Source organism: Strigops habroptila, chromosome 3 (assembly GCF_004027225.2).
Source record: "Strigops habroptila isolate Jane chromosome 3, bStrHab1.2.pri, whole genome shotgun sequence".
In the NCBI taxonomy this organism is placed as follows: Eukaryota; Metazoa; Chordata; class Aves; order Psittaciformes; family Psittacidae; genus Strigops; species Strigops habroptila.
Window position 1 is genome coordinate 1,737,305 of NC_044279.2, and position 18,519 is coordinate 1,755,823.

General features: G+C 51.2%; 2 protein-coding genes across 18 annotated transcripts in view; both read right to left on the reverse strand.

Annotated features, from left to right (window-relative positions):
* Positions 1-2,464: 2,464 nt before the first annotated feature.
* UCN3 (urocortin 3) lies at positions 2,465-6,977 on the reverse strand. Its single transcript, XM_030480577.1, has 2 exons — positions 6,930-6,977; positions 2,465-2,944 (listed from the first exon to the last, which is right to left on the reverse strand). Exon 2 carries the CDS (start codon positions 2,933-2,935, stop codon positions 2,465-2,467), a length of 471 nt encoding a protein of 156 aa, XP_030336437.1. The 5' UTR covers positions 2,936-2,944; positions 6,930-6,977.
* Positions 6,978-18,095: 11,118 nt separating this feature from the next.
* LOC115605560 (collagen alpha-1(VII) chain-like) overlaps positions 18,096-18,519 on the reverse strand; it is a 113,006-nt gene continuing 112,582 nt past the window's right edge. For 15 of the 17 annotated variants that reach the window (XM_030480209.1, XM_030480207.1, XM_030480204.1 and 12 more), the window contains one exon: positions 18,105-18,427. In XM_030480209.1, coding sequence (XP_030336069.1) covers positions 18,414-18,427 — 14 coding nt within the window. In that variant the 3' untranslated portion in view covers positions 18,105-18,413. Of the gene's footprint in view, positions 18,428-18,519 lie in introns of all 17 variants that reach the window. The other 2 variants (XM_030480214.1, XM_030480194.1) reach the window with 1 other exon arrangement.

The window sequence follows — 18,519 nt, forward strand, 5'->3', positions numbered from 1 at the left end:
TCCCCATGGGGATGCAGCTGGGGATGGAGGACCTCTGCTTTGCCATCATTCACTATCAGCTGGTATCTGCTGTCCCCATCTCAGCTTTGCACATAAAAGCACAGCCTGGTGCCAGCAAACATCTTGGCTCATCTCCTCCCATGGCAGGGGGTTGGAACTAGATGATCTTAAGGTCCTTTCCAACCCAAACCATGTTAGTGGCCTTCATCAAAGGGGAGCAGAAGAAAGACCCAGTGTGAGAGCCAAGTGTGGGGTGTTTTGATCTGGGTGCTAGCACAGGGCTGAGATGTTCCCCTTGTCTAATCTGGTGCTGGGACAGGACCCAAGCAGGGCTGCTGCAGGTGCCCTCATCAGCTGATGGTGGGGAAAAGCCTGTTCCCAGCCTGGGCCAAGGATTTAGTGGTGCTCAATGGGAAGCACAGGGGGAAATCTCTTAATCTGCTCAATGACTTCTCCTTTGCCTCTGAGCAGATCTTCTGTGCCAATGCTCCTTTAGAGAGCCCTGAGCATTAGAAAGGCTGTGCCTGGACAACATGAGGACACCTACGGCCAAATTCACCAAGCGATGAAAGTGCATCCAGCTGGATGCCCATCCAGATCTGACTTGCTCTGCCCTGCTTTGCCTGACCAGATGTGAGCAGGAGCGTGTGCCTCAGTTTCTCTGGGTGTATAATGGGGACAATGACTATGTCCTGCTGAACGAGAGCTCAATATACCAATAGGGGGTGGATGTGTAGGGTGTTGGGCTATAAAACCGTGTAAAGAACCATCTAGCCCAAGGCTGGAGCACATTGCAACAAGGAAAGACCTCACTGGTACACCCTTGGAGCTGAGGCAGGAGGAGGGCATTGCACAGAGGTGCTGTGGGCATGTTGGTGAGTTGTTTGCTGGAGATGTGTGGTGTGTGTTCACAAACCATGTAGACAAGGCCCTCAGTGCCATGGGTTAGTGGTGGCCTTGGCAGTGCTGGGGAATGGTCAGACTTGATGATCTTAAAGGTCTTTTCCAACCCACTTGATTCTATGATGGGAAGATGCTGAAGGACCTGGTATATTATTTGGGTTTGATTTTTGGGCTTTAGGTGAATTCGGGTCCTGAGTCCCCCTCCTGTGGGTCCAACTAGTTGCTTTGGACACCTGAGCATGGGCTTGCTGGGGCTGAATTCATATGTTGCTTCTCTGGGTGCCCAGTGGGGCAGAGAGGAGATGCTTTCACCTACATCTCTGCAGATGGCTGGTGATTCCATCTGCCAAGCCTTGGAGACATGAACCCTTTTAATGTCCCACCTGGAGCGCTCCCCGTGGCCAGGACCTGGATGGGGCTGGTGGGAGCTGCTTTGCTGCTCTTGGCAAGCATCTAATGGGGAAAGAGGGATAACTTTCTCTCTATCTCCCATGCTTGCTACATGAAGGGATGAACACCAGAGATGAAGTTCCATCTTGGAGCTGGGCTGGGAGGTGAAGAGAAAAGGATAAATAGTCCAAGGTGAAGAGGTGAGAGTTTGGTGAGTTGGGGCTCAGTGAAGGGTGAATGGGGGTGGTCTGTGTATGGGGAGGTGAAGCTGTACCAGCTGAAGAACTGATGCAGAGGCCTACCAGGAAATGGAGATCAGTGGAAAGGTGAGCAGGGGTGGATTGGACAACATGGACAGACCCCATGGGCTTTGTCTGGAGAAGCCAGGGAAGCACCTGCACCTCTTAGGGTCCAAACTCACCTGATGCCGTGGGGTGGCCCTGGCCTGGGGCCACTCGTGAAGGACCATGTTGATGCTGTCCCAGCTGTGACTGCTGAAGGTGCTGATGGAGAAAGGGGTGGTTGCAAAGACAACCTTAAAACCCAGAGAGTCCCCAGGAGGAGAAATTGGGGAATCCAGACATTGGGAACCACATCCACATATGTGGTTCTGGGCAATCTGGTCTAGTTGAAGATGTCCCTGCTCATTGCAGGGGGTTGGACTAGATGAGCTTTGAGGGTCCCTTCCAACCCAAACTGTGCTATGATTCTATGATTCTATCCCTCCTGAGGTCCCCTGACCAGTCCTGTTTTCCCTTCCCAATGCACTGAGGATTGTGTTTAGGGACAGCTTGTGTATGGGGACCTGGGATCGAGTAGAGACTGGGCAGTGGTGGGGACAGGGCCACAAGGCTGAGCTGGAGAGAGGTTTTGGGTACCCAACGGGCCCAGGCAGGCCCAATAGAGCACCCAATGGAGACGATGGGACAACAAAGCATGGGAAACTCAAGAGATCATAGCTTTAATAGGGACCTTCCCGAGGTGACACGTCCCCTTGCCCTGGAGCAGGCATGAGGCTCTTCCCTGTGCATGGAAATGTCCAGGAGCGGCGACGGAAGAGATCAGGGAGGAGAGAAGGAGGAAGAAGAGATATGAAAGTGAGCTCGATGGGTCAAAACTATACAACACTGCTATCATACATGGCCATCAGTCCCCTCTGGCCCACGGAAGGTCACTTCCTCCTCCCGATCTGGGCCATGAGGTGGGCATTGGCAGCCGCCTTTGCCCGCAAGTTCTTGGCTTTGGCGATGTTGAAGAGGATGTTCATGATGTTGGTGGGGACGTCGAGGGAGAGGGTGACCTTGGTGCGGCGGTCGGTCTTGGCTCGGTTTTGGTACGTCTTCCCCTTCACCTGTGCTTGGGACACGTATTTGTAATGGCCTTCCCCTGGGAACGTCCTTTTCCCTATCTCTTCCTCTGCCACGTCATCCCCTTCCTGCTCCTCGGACCCCTCTTCCAGTGATGGGGACTCAAAGCTGCGCTTGTCCAAGATGGTGTTTTCCTCTGGGAGGCTCTTCTGGCCTTCGGTGAGGGCCGTGTTGAGGCAGCTGAAGATGGATGCAGGGTTGTAGAGACGGAGAGCACGGCTGGTCTCGGTGGCACAAAGCAAGGCAAGGAGGAGCAGCAGCCTGGAGTGGGACATTGCGGTGGCCTGTCCAATGGAGAGAGCAAGGGGAGGGCAGAGATGGGCATGAGCGTCCCGCGGGGCCCGCGGCAGAGCATCGTCATCCCCTCGTCCTCCCATGGACCCTCGTTCACCTCCCAGGTCCTGCATTCATGGGTTCATCTTCCACATCCCCACCAAATTCCATCTAATCATTAGGGTGTGTGGGAATGTATTGGCTTAGGGCCTTCTTTTCCCTTCCAGTGTCTGAAGGGGGCTACAAGGATGCTGGAGAGGGACCCTTCATCAGGGACTGGAGTGATAGGACAAGGGGTGATGGGTTCAAACTGAAACAGGGGAAGTTCAGGTTGGAGATAAGGAAGAAGCTCTTCCCTGTGAGGGTGCTGAGGCGCTGGCACAGGGTGCCCAGAGAAGCTGTGGCTGCCCCATCCCTGGCAGTGTTCAAGGCCAGGTTGGACACAGGGGCTTGGAGCAACCTGCTCTAGTGGAAGGTGTCCCTGCCCATGGCAGGGGGTTGGAACTGGATGGACTTTTATGTCCTTTCCAACCCAAACCAGTCTGGGATTCTATAAGGCGCAGCCCCTCACCCCTTGGTTTTGGAGTGCTGGGTGGGAGGTGGGATGTCCGAGGTGCTTGGCAAGGCTGCAGCCTCCATGGAGGGAAGGATTTGGCCATGCCTTTGTCAAACACAAGTGCCTGCTGCAGGAGAGCTGGTTTAACAGGGTCCCTCCTTGCTTGAGGCAATCTCGTTGCAATCCCCATGCAGCCATCTCCACCTTGCTGATGCCTCCCCAGGGTAACTGTGAGTACCACCAGTAAAAGGGGGTTTCCTTTCAGCTCCTTTCTGGTCAGCCTGAAGCCATCAGAGATGCTTCTGTGCTCCTTCAAGCCAGCAATTGCCCATCCACTTGCTCATGCAACTTGGTCCAAAAGGGACCAGAAGAGTGGGATGCAGCCATCCCCAGTGCTGGAGATGTGATCTACCACCCATTTAGTGTGATGGCCCCATGTCCCCTCTCCAACCCTGGCCTTGGGTGCTCTAGGGATGTCCATTATATTGTGCTCCATCCCCAGGATCCCCCTCCACCCTGGGTGCAGGACAGGGTTCCCCATCTGATGGCACAACGGGGGTGAAGTCCCTCATGGACAGCCCTGACTGGGGACATGGGGGCACCACCAAAATCACAGCACAGCAGCATCCTCCCTGCTTGAAATACAAGAGGATGTATTTTGGGGTCATTTTGGGGTCTTGATGGGGGGATGAAAACCTTGGGATAACCCTCCAGCTCTGGAAAACCTCCCATCTCTGAGTTCAGACTATCTAGGAAGTGACCCATCTCTCTATATACCCCCTGACCACCAAAAAGGCTGCATGGGGTCTCCTGGTGGGGGTTTTTGACCAAGTTGAGGACTGACAAGTGTCCCCAGGCCAGCCCCGAGGGCACACGGACCCTACAAGCGTCTGGATGTGTGTTGGCATTCCCAATCTTCGGGCCCCATCTTGTGGTAAGCACATCTCATGGCAAGCCCTGTTCTGAGGACAGTCCCCAGAGTTGTGGGGACCCCCCCACGTTTGATGTGGGGTGGTGAGATGCTGATGTGTTTCCTATGAGGATGGGATTGTGGAGGAGACAAAGAGGCTGGGGAAGCCTCTGGGAATGTCTTGAGGAGCAGGATGGCTCCTGCGAGTCCCTGTGGGTGTTGGTGTCTTGGGGACACTGCTTGGGATGGAGTTTGTGCCTTGATGCAGGAGGGGTGGCTGGTGGGGGAGATGTCCTCAGGCTGATCCAAATCAGATCAACCCCCTTGTCCCCAGGAGCTGTCACCCTGGAGCTGAGGGTCTGAGTCACAGACCCTCAAACTGTCGTCACCTTAACTCTGTCCTTTGCTGTTCTGTGGAGGGGGAGATGGGGGTGGCTTTATCCCCTTAATCCTGTCCTGAGAAGGGCACCAGTGCTGGTGCAGGGCCTGGAGCACAAGTGTGATGAGGAACGGCTGAGGGACCTGGGGGGGTTTAGTCTGGAGAAGAGAAGGCTCAGGGGGGACCTTCTCGCTCTCTGCAACTGCCTGACAGGAGGATGGAGCCAGGAGGGGGCTGGTCTCTGCTCCCAAGGAACAAGGGATGGGACAAGAGGAAACGGCCTCAAGCTGCCCCAGGGCAGGTTTAGATGGAGCTGAGGAACAATTCCTTCCCCAAAGGGTGCTCAGGCATTGGAACAGGCTGCCCAGGGCAGGGCTGGAGTCACCGTCCCTGCAAGTGTTCACACCCCGTGTAGCCGAGGCCTCAGTGCCATGGGTTAGTGGTGGCCTTGGCAGTGCTGGGCAATGGTTGGACTTGATGAGCTTAAAGATCTTTTCCAACCCAGTTGGCTTTATGATTCTACGGTTTCCACTTGCCCTGCACAGAACCCCACAGAGCTCCCCCAGGCACCAACCGTCCCCTTAACCCTGCCCTGCATTGAGGACATGCAGCAGTGTGGAACGACCCAGGGAACACCAGCAAATCCTTGTAGGATGAGGGAGGAAAACCCCTCCAGACACCCAACTTTCATGGCTTTGGAGACCCAAAACTCTCCTTCCTTCAGCCCCAAATCAGACATTTAAATCCTGGTATTTAGTTTTGGGTTGCAAAAGCTCAAGAGGATAAAGATCGTTCTCTCACCCCAAAGCCTCCCCCTTTGCTGTGCTTCAGCCCCGGATGAAGCATCTCCCACAGCAAATTCCTTGCATCCCCTGCTTCCGGGATTTGGGACATGAATTTAAAAATGACTTATTTTTTCACCCCAATCTGCAGCCCCTGTTCTCCTGCATGACCCCAGGCTGCTGGATGGAGAACGGGAATGGTATCTAAAGCTGCTGGGAGAGAGCTGCACTGGTTAGAGATGCTGCTGCCCTCTCTAAAGCCACAAAGCAGCATCTCCACCTCTCCCAAACAGCTATTCTACGACTGTCCGAAACTGGTGGCGTTTAGGAAAACCCATTGGGGACCTCAGGAAAGGCAGAGCAAGGGGGAAACGTGGCTGAGACACATCCACACCCTGCTGCTCTTTTCCTGGTCCTTGGCTGTTGGTGGATATCCTGGTGAAAAGAGCAAAAATCAAGGAAAAGCAGCACCTGGATCTGGATGGGCAGAAAAAGCTGATTTTTGGGGGTTAGTTTCTTTTTGCATGGGGGTTTTGTGCCTGGGCACACCAGGAAGTTTGTATGGAGCAGGAAAAAAAGCTGGAATTGGGGGTTTCTCCCCCCGAAAAAAGCAAGAAGAAAACCCACATGTGGTGGATCTGAGGAAGTCAGAGTTCACTCTGCCGCTGCTCTGGGTGACCTGCAGGTGCTGTTCCTGCTGATGGGAATTGCTGGGATGCCCACAAGCAATTTATAGGTATTATACCGAGATGGTGCCGACAGGCACAGCAGGACCTGCTCAGCTGAGGATCTGCCTTTTGGATTTAAAAGAGAAAATCACTCCGGGAAGGCGGCTCTGGCAAAGTGGGATCGAAGCAATTTGCTGCTCATCAGCACTGGAGGCATTGGATAAAACTGATTCTTTCCCCATCAAAAAGTAAGTCTGGGATAAAATGATGCTGTGGATGAGACCTTTAGACCCTTTAAACTCTCTTTGTGTGATGCCACCTCCACTTTCCTAATGAATCCCTCCTGAGGATGCTGATTCCCAGGGGCTCCGCAGCACAAACTGACCCCGTGGGGCTGTGCCCTCCTCTCCTCCCCATCCCTGTAAGCGCAGCAATGATTTATTGCCCCACTTTTCCATTTCCCAAGATTTCCCAACTCTTCCCAGCCTCCAAAAATTGATAAAACAATAAAAAAGAGATTCCTTTGGTTAGGAGGGAGGATGGGGGGAGTCTCAACACAATAACCCAAACTGCTTTTCCCAATCCTGCCTTTTTCTTGCGGAGAAATGTGGGATGTGATCTCCCAAGGAAAGCACTAAATCACTTCAACTTTGTGCAAATAGAGCTGCTTTATGGTTAATCAATGAAACCCAGGCACTCACCTGGTAGTCCTCGGTGGTCAGGATGGGAAGGGGTTGCTGTGGACTCACTCTAAGGAGAGAAGCATCAGGCGCGTTGCCCTAAACTTCTGTGCCCTCGCTTTGCTTTTCTTGTTCTTAAAGAGGGCTCTGCTGGTTTTATTCTCTCTATGGAAACGCTTTTCCCCTCCCTCGTGTATATATAAAAGTGAGCGATCACGGGGTCGGAGTCGTAACTCCAGACGTGGAGCCTTCGTTTGGGCATGATTTCATTAAGCTGAAATCAGAGGGAGCCGGCAACGTCACGGGGCTGCGGCGCCGCTCCCCATTCACAGGGAGCAAAAAAAGGAGGGAGGAAAAGGGCAAAACCAGATGTCTGAACCTGACAACCTGGTGGAAGTTATCCCAAAATGGGGCTGTCACCAACGCTGGGACATTGCAGGGGCACACAGACACGTTTTCCCCCCATTCCTCCAGGTAGACAAGCACTTGGTGCAAGGCTGCTTTAAATGCAAAGGGTTTTATACCCCCCAGGGATGCCTGTTGGGGTTTTCAGCTCTGATTAAGTGTTATCCCAATTAATGTGCTTCTGTTTGAAGAGCGAGGCTGGTGGAGGACCTCAGCAGGGTTTTACCCCAGGCCAGATGATGTTAAGGTCCTTTCCAACCCTAACTATTCTATGATTCTATAACCCCTACCTGCAGCATTGACAGACTTGCCACACTCACACTCTGCTCTCTGCCTGATTTCCCATTTCTAGAGGCTTTTCTCCTCCCATACAGGTAGGAAAACCTGTAGAATATTGAAAATATAGGGAAGTTCTTGCAGGATGTGGTTGCACAGTCCCAGAGGCAGCATTTGAAGCAGGAGGGGGTGTGAGGCTAATGTGTGTCTTGAGAAAGAACCCTCAGCTCCCCAAAGCCACTGAGGTCCAGCAGAATTAACTCAGATTGCCCCAGGACAGCAGCAAGGCAGGAAAACCCCCTCTGATTCTGATTCTAGTGTGGTCGGAGGGAGGTCTTCTACAGAGCCCCATGGCATTGGTTTGCAAACGAAGTGCTTTGTACTACAAAGAGGATGGGGATGAGGTCTCCTTGCTGGAACAGGGGTTAGTCCATGGGCTGAGACACCCAAAGGGGTCAGGTCTCTGGTGGAGGGTCCCTCCAATGGCCACTGTGGGTGACTCTGCTGATCACAGCTCCTCTCTGCTTTGAGATGCCATCACCACCATCTCCTAGCAAAGGGCTGGTGTGGTGCAGTTATCCTTGGGAAGGGACAAATCCCACCATAGGTGAGCGAAACCCTCTGAGCCCCTCCATGAAAAGTGACAGCAGCCAGTACTGACCCTGGATGGGCTCTGAGTTAGGATGGGGAGATATTCTTAATGCTGGACCACACACACAACGGTCACAGCAGCTCCTTTGGATATTCTTGGATGAGCCTCTTTGAGCTTCTCACCCAGCCCCTGAAGATGCTGGATGTTGTCTGAAGGCAGTGACTGGTAACAATGGGAGCTCCCCTTTAGCTTCTAACCTGGGTAGAGTGTTTTCCCCTTGACCACCTCCGGCTGCTGGCTGGGACACATCAGGATCCACCCCTCCAGCAATTCACTCCCATTTTCATGTCATGCTTTCGCCTCCCGGATTGATGTTTTCCTTTCCCCTCCTTCAGTGTGACCTGGGAGGTGGTTCGGTTATCCCAATCCTTGAAGCCTTCAGTTGTGTTTTTGGGCAAGTACACTCAGTTGCAGCCTTCAACACAAAGAGCTGGGTGGGAAACTCCATTAGACGGACTTGTCCACACCAAGAGGAAGGTAAATCACCATCTGGCCCATAGTCCTCTCTCCTCTCATGGGTTCATTTATTGCAGAGGGATGAGGTGTGTCTAAGGGCTTCATGGCCCCTGGAGCTGATGAAACTCTTGAGCTCACTTCTTGAGGAAGCAGTGATAGATGAGAGCTATTCCCAACCTGTCCCCCATGGAGGAGGTCCATTAAAAATCATAGAATGGTTTGGGTTGGAAAGGACCTTAAGATCATGTAGGTCTAACCTAAATATGATTTCCTCTTGCTCTTGTTCAGATGTACAAGTGCTGATTCTCAGCCAACTTCAGCTTCCCCCTACTTGGCTTGTGTCCTACCTTCCCTTGACCTCCATAGAGTGAGATGGGCTTGTGTCAGCACTGTTACCCAGTAGCTTAACTAGTGTTGGTTGGCCAAATGACATGGCAGGGCAAGGCCTGAAGCTTGGCAGAAGGTATCTAAAGCTTTGTTCCTTTTGCTCCTTGAGGGCTGCAGATGTTGACTGTGGTCCTTGTAGAACAGTCAGGAGACCCTGTTTGACTCAGACCACTGACAGCCCTGCATGCTTCAGGGTGAGTTAGGGACCCACCTCCCCTGCTTTTGTTGGCCTGGGGATGGAAGAAGGGGGTTGAGCATATAAATACATATGGGATGGGAGCTTGGGTGCTGACCTGGCTAAAGGGTATTTCATGTCCCTGCCCATGGCAGGGGGTTGGAACTAAATGATCTTAAGGTCCTTTCCAACCCAACCCATTCCACGGAAGTCGTGTTTGCACTCAGAAAGTGTGTCCCCCTCTGCCTACGAGGGGGGATGTCTCCATCCTGTGCCCTGGCATCACATCCCATTGGGGTTAGTACCCCAGAAATCAAGGCCTGGTGCATGCACCCCTCTGACACAAGCACTTGGTGTTCCCTGAGCACCTCCAAGAGTTTCAGGTCTTCAGGCCAAAGCCGAAGCCCTGCTGTTGCCAACATCACTGGGAACCTGTGATGCTGGTACCTGGGGAAGGGAACAGCGGTTAGGGAAAGGTGGGATGTCAAAGTAGGTTATTGAAGCCACCCTAAAGCCCACTCTCTTCCAGAAGTGATGAGTCTTCAGCTTATTCCAGTGCATCTCCAAGGTGAATTGAACTATATGAAGACTGTAAGTCGGGATGGGGTAAGATCACATAGGAGATAGCTGCTTCACCTTTGCAGTCATCCCATCCCTTATGATGGGCTTCCACTGAAGCTTTCTTGAGGTTGAGAGGAGATGGTGTGTGATGGAGGGAGAAGACGTGAGCAGGCAGTTTTCATGCACTGCAACTGCTTTAGGCTGTCCCCATGGGTTGTGCACTCCCTGAATGCTTGGAAATGGGGTGATCAGCCCTTCCTGGCTGGTGGATGCAATGAGATGACTTGGGCACACGGGTAAAGGGCTGACCCACAATCCTAAGGGATTTAGGAGGTCCTGTGGGACCCCGAGGGGGTGTTTGTCAGTGCCAACTCCTACTGCTGCAGCCTTGCATGGTAGGGTGGCAAGTGCAGTTACCCACCTCCACTATGGGTCTATCTTCACATGATTGGGTTGAACCTCACCTCATTTGACTGAGCTGGGTGCCAGTGGACCCCAAAGGTCTCAGGGGGCCAGGGCACAAGAGCAGACTGAAAGGCAGGGGGAGACTTAAAGCTTAACACACTGCTTTCCTGAGCAGACAGGCTGGAGACAGATCATCCCTATGGCTGCAAAGATGAAAAGCAATTAAATGAACCTTAAAGACACACTAAATGTGAAGGAATGACATATAAACAGGGGTCCTCCTCAAAAGTCACTCCTGCTGCCAGAATGGCCCACGTAAATGTGAGTCTATTTATTTTTATCCTTCAGATGACCAAAACTATCTGAAAGAGAAGTTGGAGCATGGAGGTGAATGTGCTTCCCATCATTCAGGGAACAACAGGGGCAGTTTGTACTAGATATAAGGCAGCAGTTCTTCCCTGTGAGGGTGCTGAGGCGCTGGCACAGGGTGCCCAGAGAAGCTGTGGCTGCCCCATCCCTGGCAGTGTTCAAGGCCAGGTTGGACACAGGGGCTTGGAGCAACCTGCTCTAGTGGAAGGTGTCCCTGCCCGTGGCAGGGGTTGGAACTGGAGGAGCTTTAAGGTCCCTTCCAACACAAACCAGTCTGGGATTCTATGATTCTATAAAAGCTTTGCTGTTGGGAAGGGTTGGTGCAGCACAATGTCCTTGCAGAAAGCAAATCACATACCAGCCATAGAGTCTCCACAGTGATTTTATTAGTGGGAAAAAGGAAAGAGAAGGCAGCGTCTAAGAAAGAAAGATGGAAGAAGTCAAATCACTTGGTTCATCCCTATCAGTCCACTTTAAAAGCAAACCAGGCAGTTGTAGCTGTCAGTGGCTACCGCAGTGTGTAGATCCCTGCTTCCTCTTTGCTTTTGCAAGGGATCAGAGAGGAGACTTTGCCGCACAACTGGAAACATCACAGCATGAAAATACCCCCAGATGACTCTAAGTACAGCCCAGGGCCCCCATGGGAGCAGGGTGGTGGCCAAAAGGCCTCAAAGTGCCCAAAGTCTTGATGGAAATCACCAAACTTATGAAAAATGCAGGTTTTGTTCCTCACATCCTCTGTCTCTTCGGGAGCAAGACACCTTCCCACCTCTCCACAGCCTTTCTTGCTGTTGCTGAGCTAAATTTCCATCTGTGAATCATCATCTAAAGCCCAAATGTGGGCAGATGAGCAGGCTTTTATTAAAGTTTCTTATTAAAGTTTCATTGTTATAACCAAAAATAAGGCAGAGCAACACCGGAGCTTTGAGAGCAAAAAACATGCCCCAAATGGGGAGATTCAGGTTAGATCTAAGGCAGAAGTTGTTCCCTGTGAGGGTGCTGAGGCGCTGGCACAGGGTGCCCAGAGAAGCTGTGGCTGTCCCATCCCTGGCAGTGTTCAAGGCCAGGTTGGACACAGGGGCTTGGAGCAACCTGGTCTAGTGGAAGGTGTCCCTGCCCGTGGCAGGGGTTGGAGCTGGAGGAGCTTTAAGGTCCCTTCCAACACAAACCAGTCTGGGATTCTATGGAATTGCCTTCCCCAAGTGATGGTGTGATGTTTTTAGGTGCTATCTCTCTGTTGTACCTCCTACCCCTTCTCCAAAGTGGTGTTTGCACCTGCCTGTACACGTGGTGCCTGCAGCTATGGGGGCATCACATCTCTGCTTGGAAGGAAACATCTAAAAGCAAGAAAAAAGGGTAAAGGAAGTCAGCAGGAGCATGGATTCATGTGCAAGAGCAGTGCTGGGCTCAGGGTGCTTATCCTGACAGTGGGTCTAAACTGAAAACCTATTTATACCCAATAGAATGGAGTGCAAAAAGAGCCACTTCTTCTTTTTGCTGCCTCCATAAGCAGGGATAATTCCCACTGGTGATGCTCCAACAGCTGGATGAGGTGTGTGGGAGAGGCATTGCTCAAGAAATGTGGTGGTTTCTTCTCTGCAGATGGGTTTTATTGATATTTGCCACTGGGATCATGGCCGTGGCTTGGCCCCTTGGCTTTGTGATCCATGGGGAGGTGCCTGGAGTGGTTTCAAGGCACAGTGGGACTCATCTGGGGGATGCAGGGCCCACCCGTGTGGCTCAGAGTGCTGAGCTAAGGGATGCCCAAGGCAGGGGATGGGCAAGGAGCCATCCAGAGGAATCCTAAAGGATCAAATGGGATTTACCAGAGTGGTTTGGGGTGTAAAATGGGGCAGAATGGACAGCCTGAGGCAGCTCCCATGGGAGCACTGGCTCCTGGATGGGAGTTTCTGCTTGGGTTTCCTCCTAACCCACACAGCAACAATGTCAGGGGCAAATCCATCCCCATTTCTGGTCCTGCTTGTCCCATCTCAGGTGGTCAAAGCTGCTTTGTTGGCACAGAAGCTTTTCCAGGCTTTTCCAATATTTTCCCTCCTTTCTCAAGGGCATTGTGGCTGTTGGGTTGCAATTCCACCCTTGCAATGGGGATAGTGCTCACCAGCATCCTCCCAGCGATGCTGGCCAGTGACTGAATATCCCAACACATTGATGCAGCAATTCCTATTGCTCCAAAAAGCAATGGACATCACCCAAAAGGGCTGTGGACAGCATGCAAACCTCCACCACCTCTCACAGAACCACGGAGGTGCTCAGGTCCAGCCCTGCATTAACTCCTGTCCGTTTCCCTCCATGGCATATCCAGAGCCTAAATTACTCCTGCTCTAAAAATACCACGTAATAATTAACCCAGTGCAGCTCAGGCTGGTGCCAGAGTGATGAACACTGAGTTGCTTTTGACTCTGGAGGAGTGAAGATGAGGGTTGTTGTCAGCTTCTTCCCAAACAGCCTGTCGGCTCTGATTTGCAAGCAGAGGATGCAGGATGATGCTCAGGACCCTGCTGTCAGCGCTCACAGCCATTTCAGGGGCTGTATCATTATCAAATTACTAAATTACACTGGCCCGACCTCTTCATCCCTCCCGATCCATTTTCCTTTGTCAGGGTTGCTAAGGAACTGCCCGCGGACATCGGATGCACGATGAGGAGAGTTCCTCCTCTCCTCTCCTCTCCTCTCCTCTCCTCTCCTCTCCTCTCCTCTCCTCTCCTCTCCTCTCCTCTCCTCTCCTCTCCTCTCCTCTCCTCTCCTCTCCTCTCCTCTCCTCTCCTCTCCTCTCCTCTCCTCTCCTCTCCTCTCCTCTCCTCTCCTCTCCTCTCCTCTCCTCTCCTCTCCTCTCCTCTCCTCTCCTCTCCTCTCCTCTCCTCTCCTCTCCTCTCCTCTCCTCTCCTCTCCTCTCCTCTCCTCTCCTCTCCTCTCCTCTCCTCTCCTCTCCTCTCCTCTCCTCTCCTCTCCTCTCCTCTCCTCTCCTCTCCTCTCCTCTCCTCTCCTTTATGAGACTTCACTGGCTGGATACACAAGAAACCCCCTCCTGCAAAGGGGCTGAGTGTGCTCAAGCCATAGGTGCACCTCTATTCCTAGATACAGACCCTTGGGCTCACCTCTGGAGCTGTGTGAGCCATACAACGATGGGGTCACTCATGCCCCAAAATCACCCTCCACATTGCAAACTCCATGAGGAAGCTGGTTTTAGATGCATTAAAGCCCCAGCTTTCCACATGCTCATAGCCATGTCCTTTGCTTTCTAATGCAATGTGTGTTCAGGAATCTTCTGGTTTCACCCTGGTTTGGAGCATCCCCAGCTCCCTGCACCTGGAAAGCATCCGGCTCACCAAGCACAATGTTCAGCCCTAAAAGTCACCCCCCTCCCTGCCCTGAAATCAAATCATGTCAAGAAACTCAATTAGAGTGACATGACATTTCCAAGGAAGCTCCGAGGATGCATTCCGGGAATATTTTGGCTCTGCCAAAGTGGTTCAGATGGCCAATCAACAGTGAACATTTAAGGGTAGATATATTAAAAATCAATCAAGTTATCCATTTGCCATTATGCCAAAGCTCCCAGAGCACTGATGGGAAATTCAAGCTGCATTTAATACACCTCCCAGAGGCCTGGACAGCTCAAGCTGAGATACTTGACCACAATACCAGGTTTCACTTAAGTCATCCAGATGCTTTGCAGGTCTGAATTAAGTCACTTGGTGACTCCCTGATAAGATGTTGCTTTGGGTTGTGCCGTAAGCGTGGTCTGTGGTGTTGGGTCTTGAGCCAAATCACCCCCCAAGAGACTCTTTCCTTCTCCTTTGGCTATACCTTGACCATGAAGGTGGACAAATTTGTCCCCCAGATTTGCCTCTGGGGTTCCTGCACTCTTCATCAAGCTTAGAGCCAAAAGCTGCCATAAAGTTGTGCATGTTGGGAGGTGAATTCCTATTTTAAGTGATTTAAAAGGGAAATATGAAAGTGTTTTCCTGTTTCTTTGGTGTCTGCGAATAGTGAGGCAGAAAGATGAATTCCTCATGTTCTCAGGCAGGTCTCAGGTCCCCCCAGGTCCATTTGCTCATCTATTGCTGGCTCCAGACCCTCACTGTGCTGCTGATTCACAGTCATAAAACCAACCTTCATGCAATTACTGCTGTTCTTGTCTCCTCAGACTCGATGTCAACTTAACATGCCTGCATGAATGGGTTCACCAGCCCACAGTGATGCAACCTCCTATTCCCTAATGCCATGGTGCAGCTGATAGCTGGGGTGGATCAATGAAATGTGGGGCTGAGCTCCAGGGGGAAACAGCCAGAAGGTGGAGGAAGCCTTTCTCCTCTTGGTTTTTGGTAAATAGGTGCCACTTTGAGTTATTACTGAGCTGGCTGGTGGCAATGGTCCCGAGGAGGTGATGCTGTTGCACCCTCAATTGGAGAAAGGTTCCTGGGGATATTTATCTCCGTTGTTGTGGTGGAAACTCAACATTGCAGCTGGTCCAAAGTTACTGCAGCCCCCTAAACATATACATACATATATATATATAGCCATTGCTAATAAAACACCCCAGGCTTTGTTGTGACCTGACACCCTGGCCCAGGTGGTGGTGGCAACTCGAGTATGATAACTCACTGCTGGAGGCCACTGATTCCTTCCCTGGAGGGATGCTGGTGAGGTCATCAACACACCACAGAGAAGAGAGGTCCTAGGAGGGTTATTCTTATAATAATTAATATTATTAATGAGTTTTTAATGTATTAATTTAACAGTGAGAACTGTGACATTGTTAATGTGTTAACTGGGCTGTTGGTCGTTTCTTAGCACTATGTTTCCAGTGTGTCCCCTTTTCCCATACAAATATCTTCGCTCCAGTCCAGCCATGGGCTGGTTTGCATCAGGAAGGGTCATATGGGGCACAGGGGTTTGCAAGCAGAGATGTCCCAAAATGAATCAATGTGAGTGAATCTTTCTGGAAGGGCATCCCCAGCCCTTCGTATGGTTAAGGTCCTTTAGCCCTACTCCTTCAATGTCCTGAGATGCCATTTCCTTTGCACAATCATAGAATCACAGAATCAACCAAGTTGGAAAAGACCTCTAAGCTCATCCAGTCCAACCATTCCCAGCACTGCCAAGGCCACCACTAACCCATGGCACTGAGGCCTCGGCTACACAGTGTGTGAACACCTGCAGGGACAGTGATTCCACCACTAACCTGGGCAGCCTGTTCCAATGCCTGAGCACCCTTTGGGGAAGGAATTGTTCCTCAGCTCCATCTAAACCTGCCCTGGTGCAGCTTGAGGCCGTTTCCTCTTGTCCCATCCCTTGTTCCTTGGGAGCAGAGACCAGCCCCCTCCTGGCTCCATCCTCCTGTCAGGCAGTTGCAGAGAGCGAGAAGGTCCCCCCTGAGCCTTCTCTTCTCCAGACTGAACCCCGCCAGGTCCCTCAATCTTCCTCATCACACTTGTGCTTAATTGTGGGAGTTCAACAACGTGTGCCCCTTGGGAAGATCCCACCTAAGTAAAGATCTTCATACCAAGGTGACAATTGCACTTCTGGATCAGGCGTTTCATTAGGTCTCTCATTTCTTGTACACAGTGATCGTTTTCATCAAGCAATGATGGAATGAAGGTTTTTCCTGTTGGTTGCAAATGCTTCCCTGGATGCTCTCAACTTACCTGGGCTGATGCAGAAGCTAAAGTTGAAGTCACTCCATGTGCCCTGGGATGCCGAGGGCCACAGGCTGCAACATCTGCACAGACAGGCACCCTGTGAGCTCCCCAACCCAGCAGGGCTCTGAAGACATCAGCATCCTGCATACTTCCTCCCAGAGTGCCCCCATCACTCTGATACCAGCGAAAATCTGGGGTGTTTCTCAGTAAAAACCCTGTTTCTTGATGCTGTGGCCTCACCATAAACACTTTCCTTTGGGTGACGCTGCTCCTGTCATTTGGCTCAGCCGGGAACATGTTGTTTCTTTTCTCAGGGAATATTTCTCTTGCCATGATACAAAACCTGGGTGTTTTTCCTGCTGAAGTACATTTTAATACAGAACATTATTTCGAGAGGACAGGCTGGAAATGTCAGGCTGAAAATGACACTTGTCTCATTGCCAACATTGACCAAATTCGTCTTTTCTTTCTTTTTCTTTTTGAGCTTTTGTTAGCTGTGGAGGGGAATAAAAATCCCCAAAATCTCTCTTTGTCCCTCCTTGGTGCCTGGGACGTTGTGGGTAGAATCATAGAATGGTTTGGGTTGAAGGGACCTTCAAAGCTCATCTAGTCCAACCCCCTGCAATAAGCAGAGACATCTTCAACTAGATCAGGTTGCTCAGAACCACATCCAGCCTGGCTTGGAATGTCTCCAGGGATGACGCATCCACCACGTCTCTGGCAACCAAATTAAGGAGGAGTTACCTGTTTAGGGTAAGAGGAATCCTTCTTTTATACTACCAGAAGCAATAAGGCAACCCTGAAACGAGGGAAATCTGAGCTTAACCTTACCAAATGGTGCAGAAAATGTCTAATAAACCCCACTAATTTCCTAACCAACTCTCCAGCAATCCCACTCCACCAGGAATCCTCATCATTATGTTCCAACCAAGGGCGTTTGGAGGAGGAAAGGCAATTCCCAATGCAATCCTTGAAGATGCAACACAATGTACATTCTTTAATGAAAGTATTTTTGTCTATATGGGGCAGAAGAGTGACCCTTTGTCGATATCTTGGGCATGTCTATTGGGGACGTGTTATGATGAGAGGAATCACGGCTTGCATCCATGGATGCTCACTTTGCCAGGGCACAGCAGGGCACCCCAGGCAAAGGCTAGGAGCCCAAAATGGTAACTCCCATGCTGGGGAGATCCCTGCCAAGCTGGTAGCATGGGCAGCAATGGCATGGTCAACCAAACCACACCACATCTGAGAGGCGTCATAGAGACCATGTTTCCTACCTGGTTGCAACATGACAGGGATTTCCTCACTCATGGGGAAGGCAAAGCCTTTTTGCTTCTGCTCTTTCTTTGGCAGACTGCAAGTATTTCAAAAGCCAGGAGATGCTTTTGTGCCATCAAAGCTGCTGTGGCTGTTCCCAGGGGCTGGCATGCTTGGAGGAGATCCTATAGGATAGGACCCCTCTCATTTGGGTCCATGTAGCCACCAAAATCCAGAGGCTCAGCCTCCCACTTCTTGGATTTCCACACTCTCCAGACATCATCTTCAAATGCCTTGAAGACCTGAGGGTGGCATTTTGCATGGAGAAGCTTGTTTCTGAAACCTGTTTTCTTCTTACTGTACAGTTTGTGATGGCTCCTCTTAACCTACCCAGGGATGCTCAAGTGCAGGAGAAGGTGGGACTTGTTAAAGGCCACGGGGAGTTTAGGCTCAAGCTGAAAGACCATGAAATGAGGCTCAACCTGCCCATCCGGTCTGACATGGGGACATAGAAATTCCCACCTTTCTCTCCACCTTTCTCAAAGGGTTTCTGCTTCCAGGTGAATGATGAACTAGAATTACATACAACAGCATTAACACACTTTATTTTACAAAAATAAACTCCAGAGTATGTGTTTTGCACAGCAGTCCTATGGGATGAGTGGTGTAATTGTGACCGTCTGGACATCTCTGCTCTTCTGAGCAATCAGATGCTTCCCTCTCCTCACACCACCTTATTTCCTGCTCATAATTAGAGTTTTCCAATGTCATTTTCCAAGCATCCCTTGCCTCATCACGTTAAATGGTTTCTCGTGCTTGTCCAGCCTCCGAGGTGTCCTGGAGATGCTTCTCCCAGCTCTGTTCCTCTTGGATTTAAACAAGGCAATTGCAGCTCATCACCTCCCTCTGGCTGGTTTTCATAAGCAAGGAAAGAAAAGACAAAGGGGATGTTGGAGATTGGCTCCAGTTTGGGCTTCTTCTTGGACCTTCCATGCTCACAGC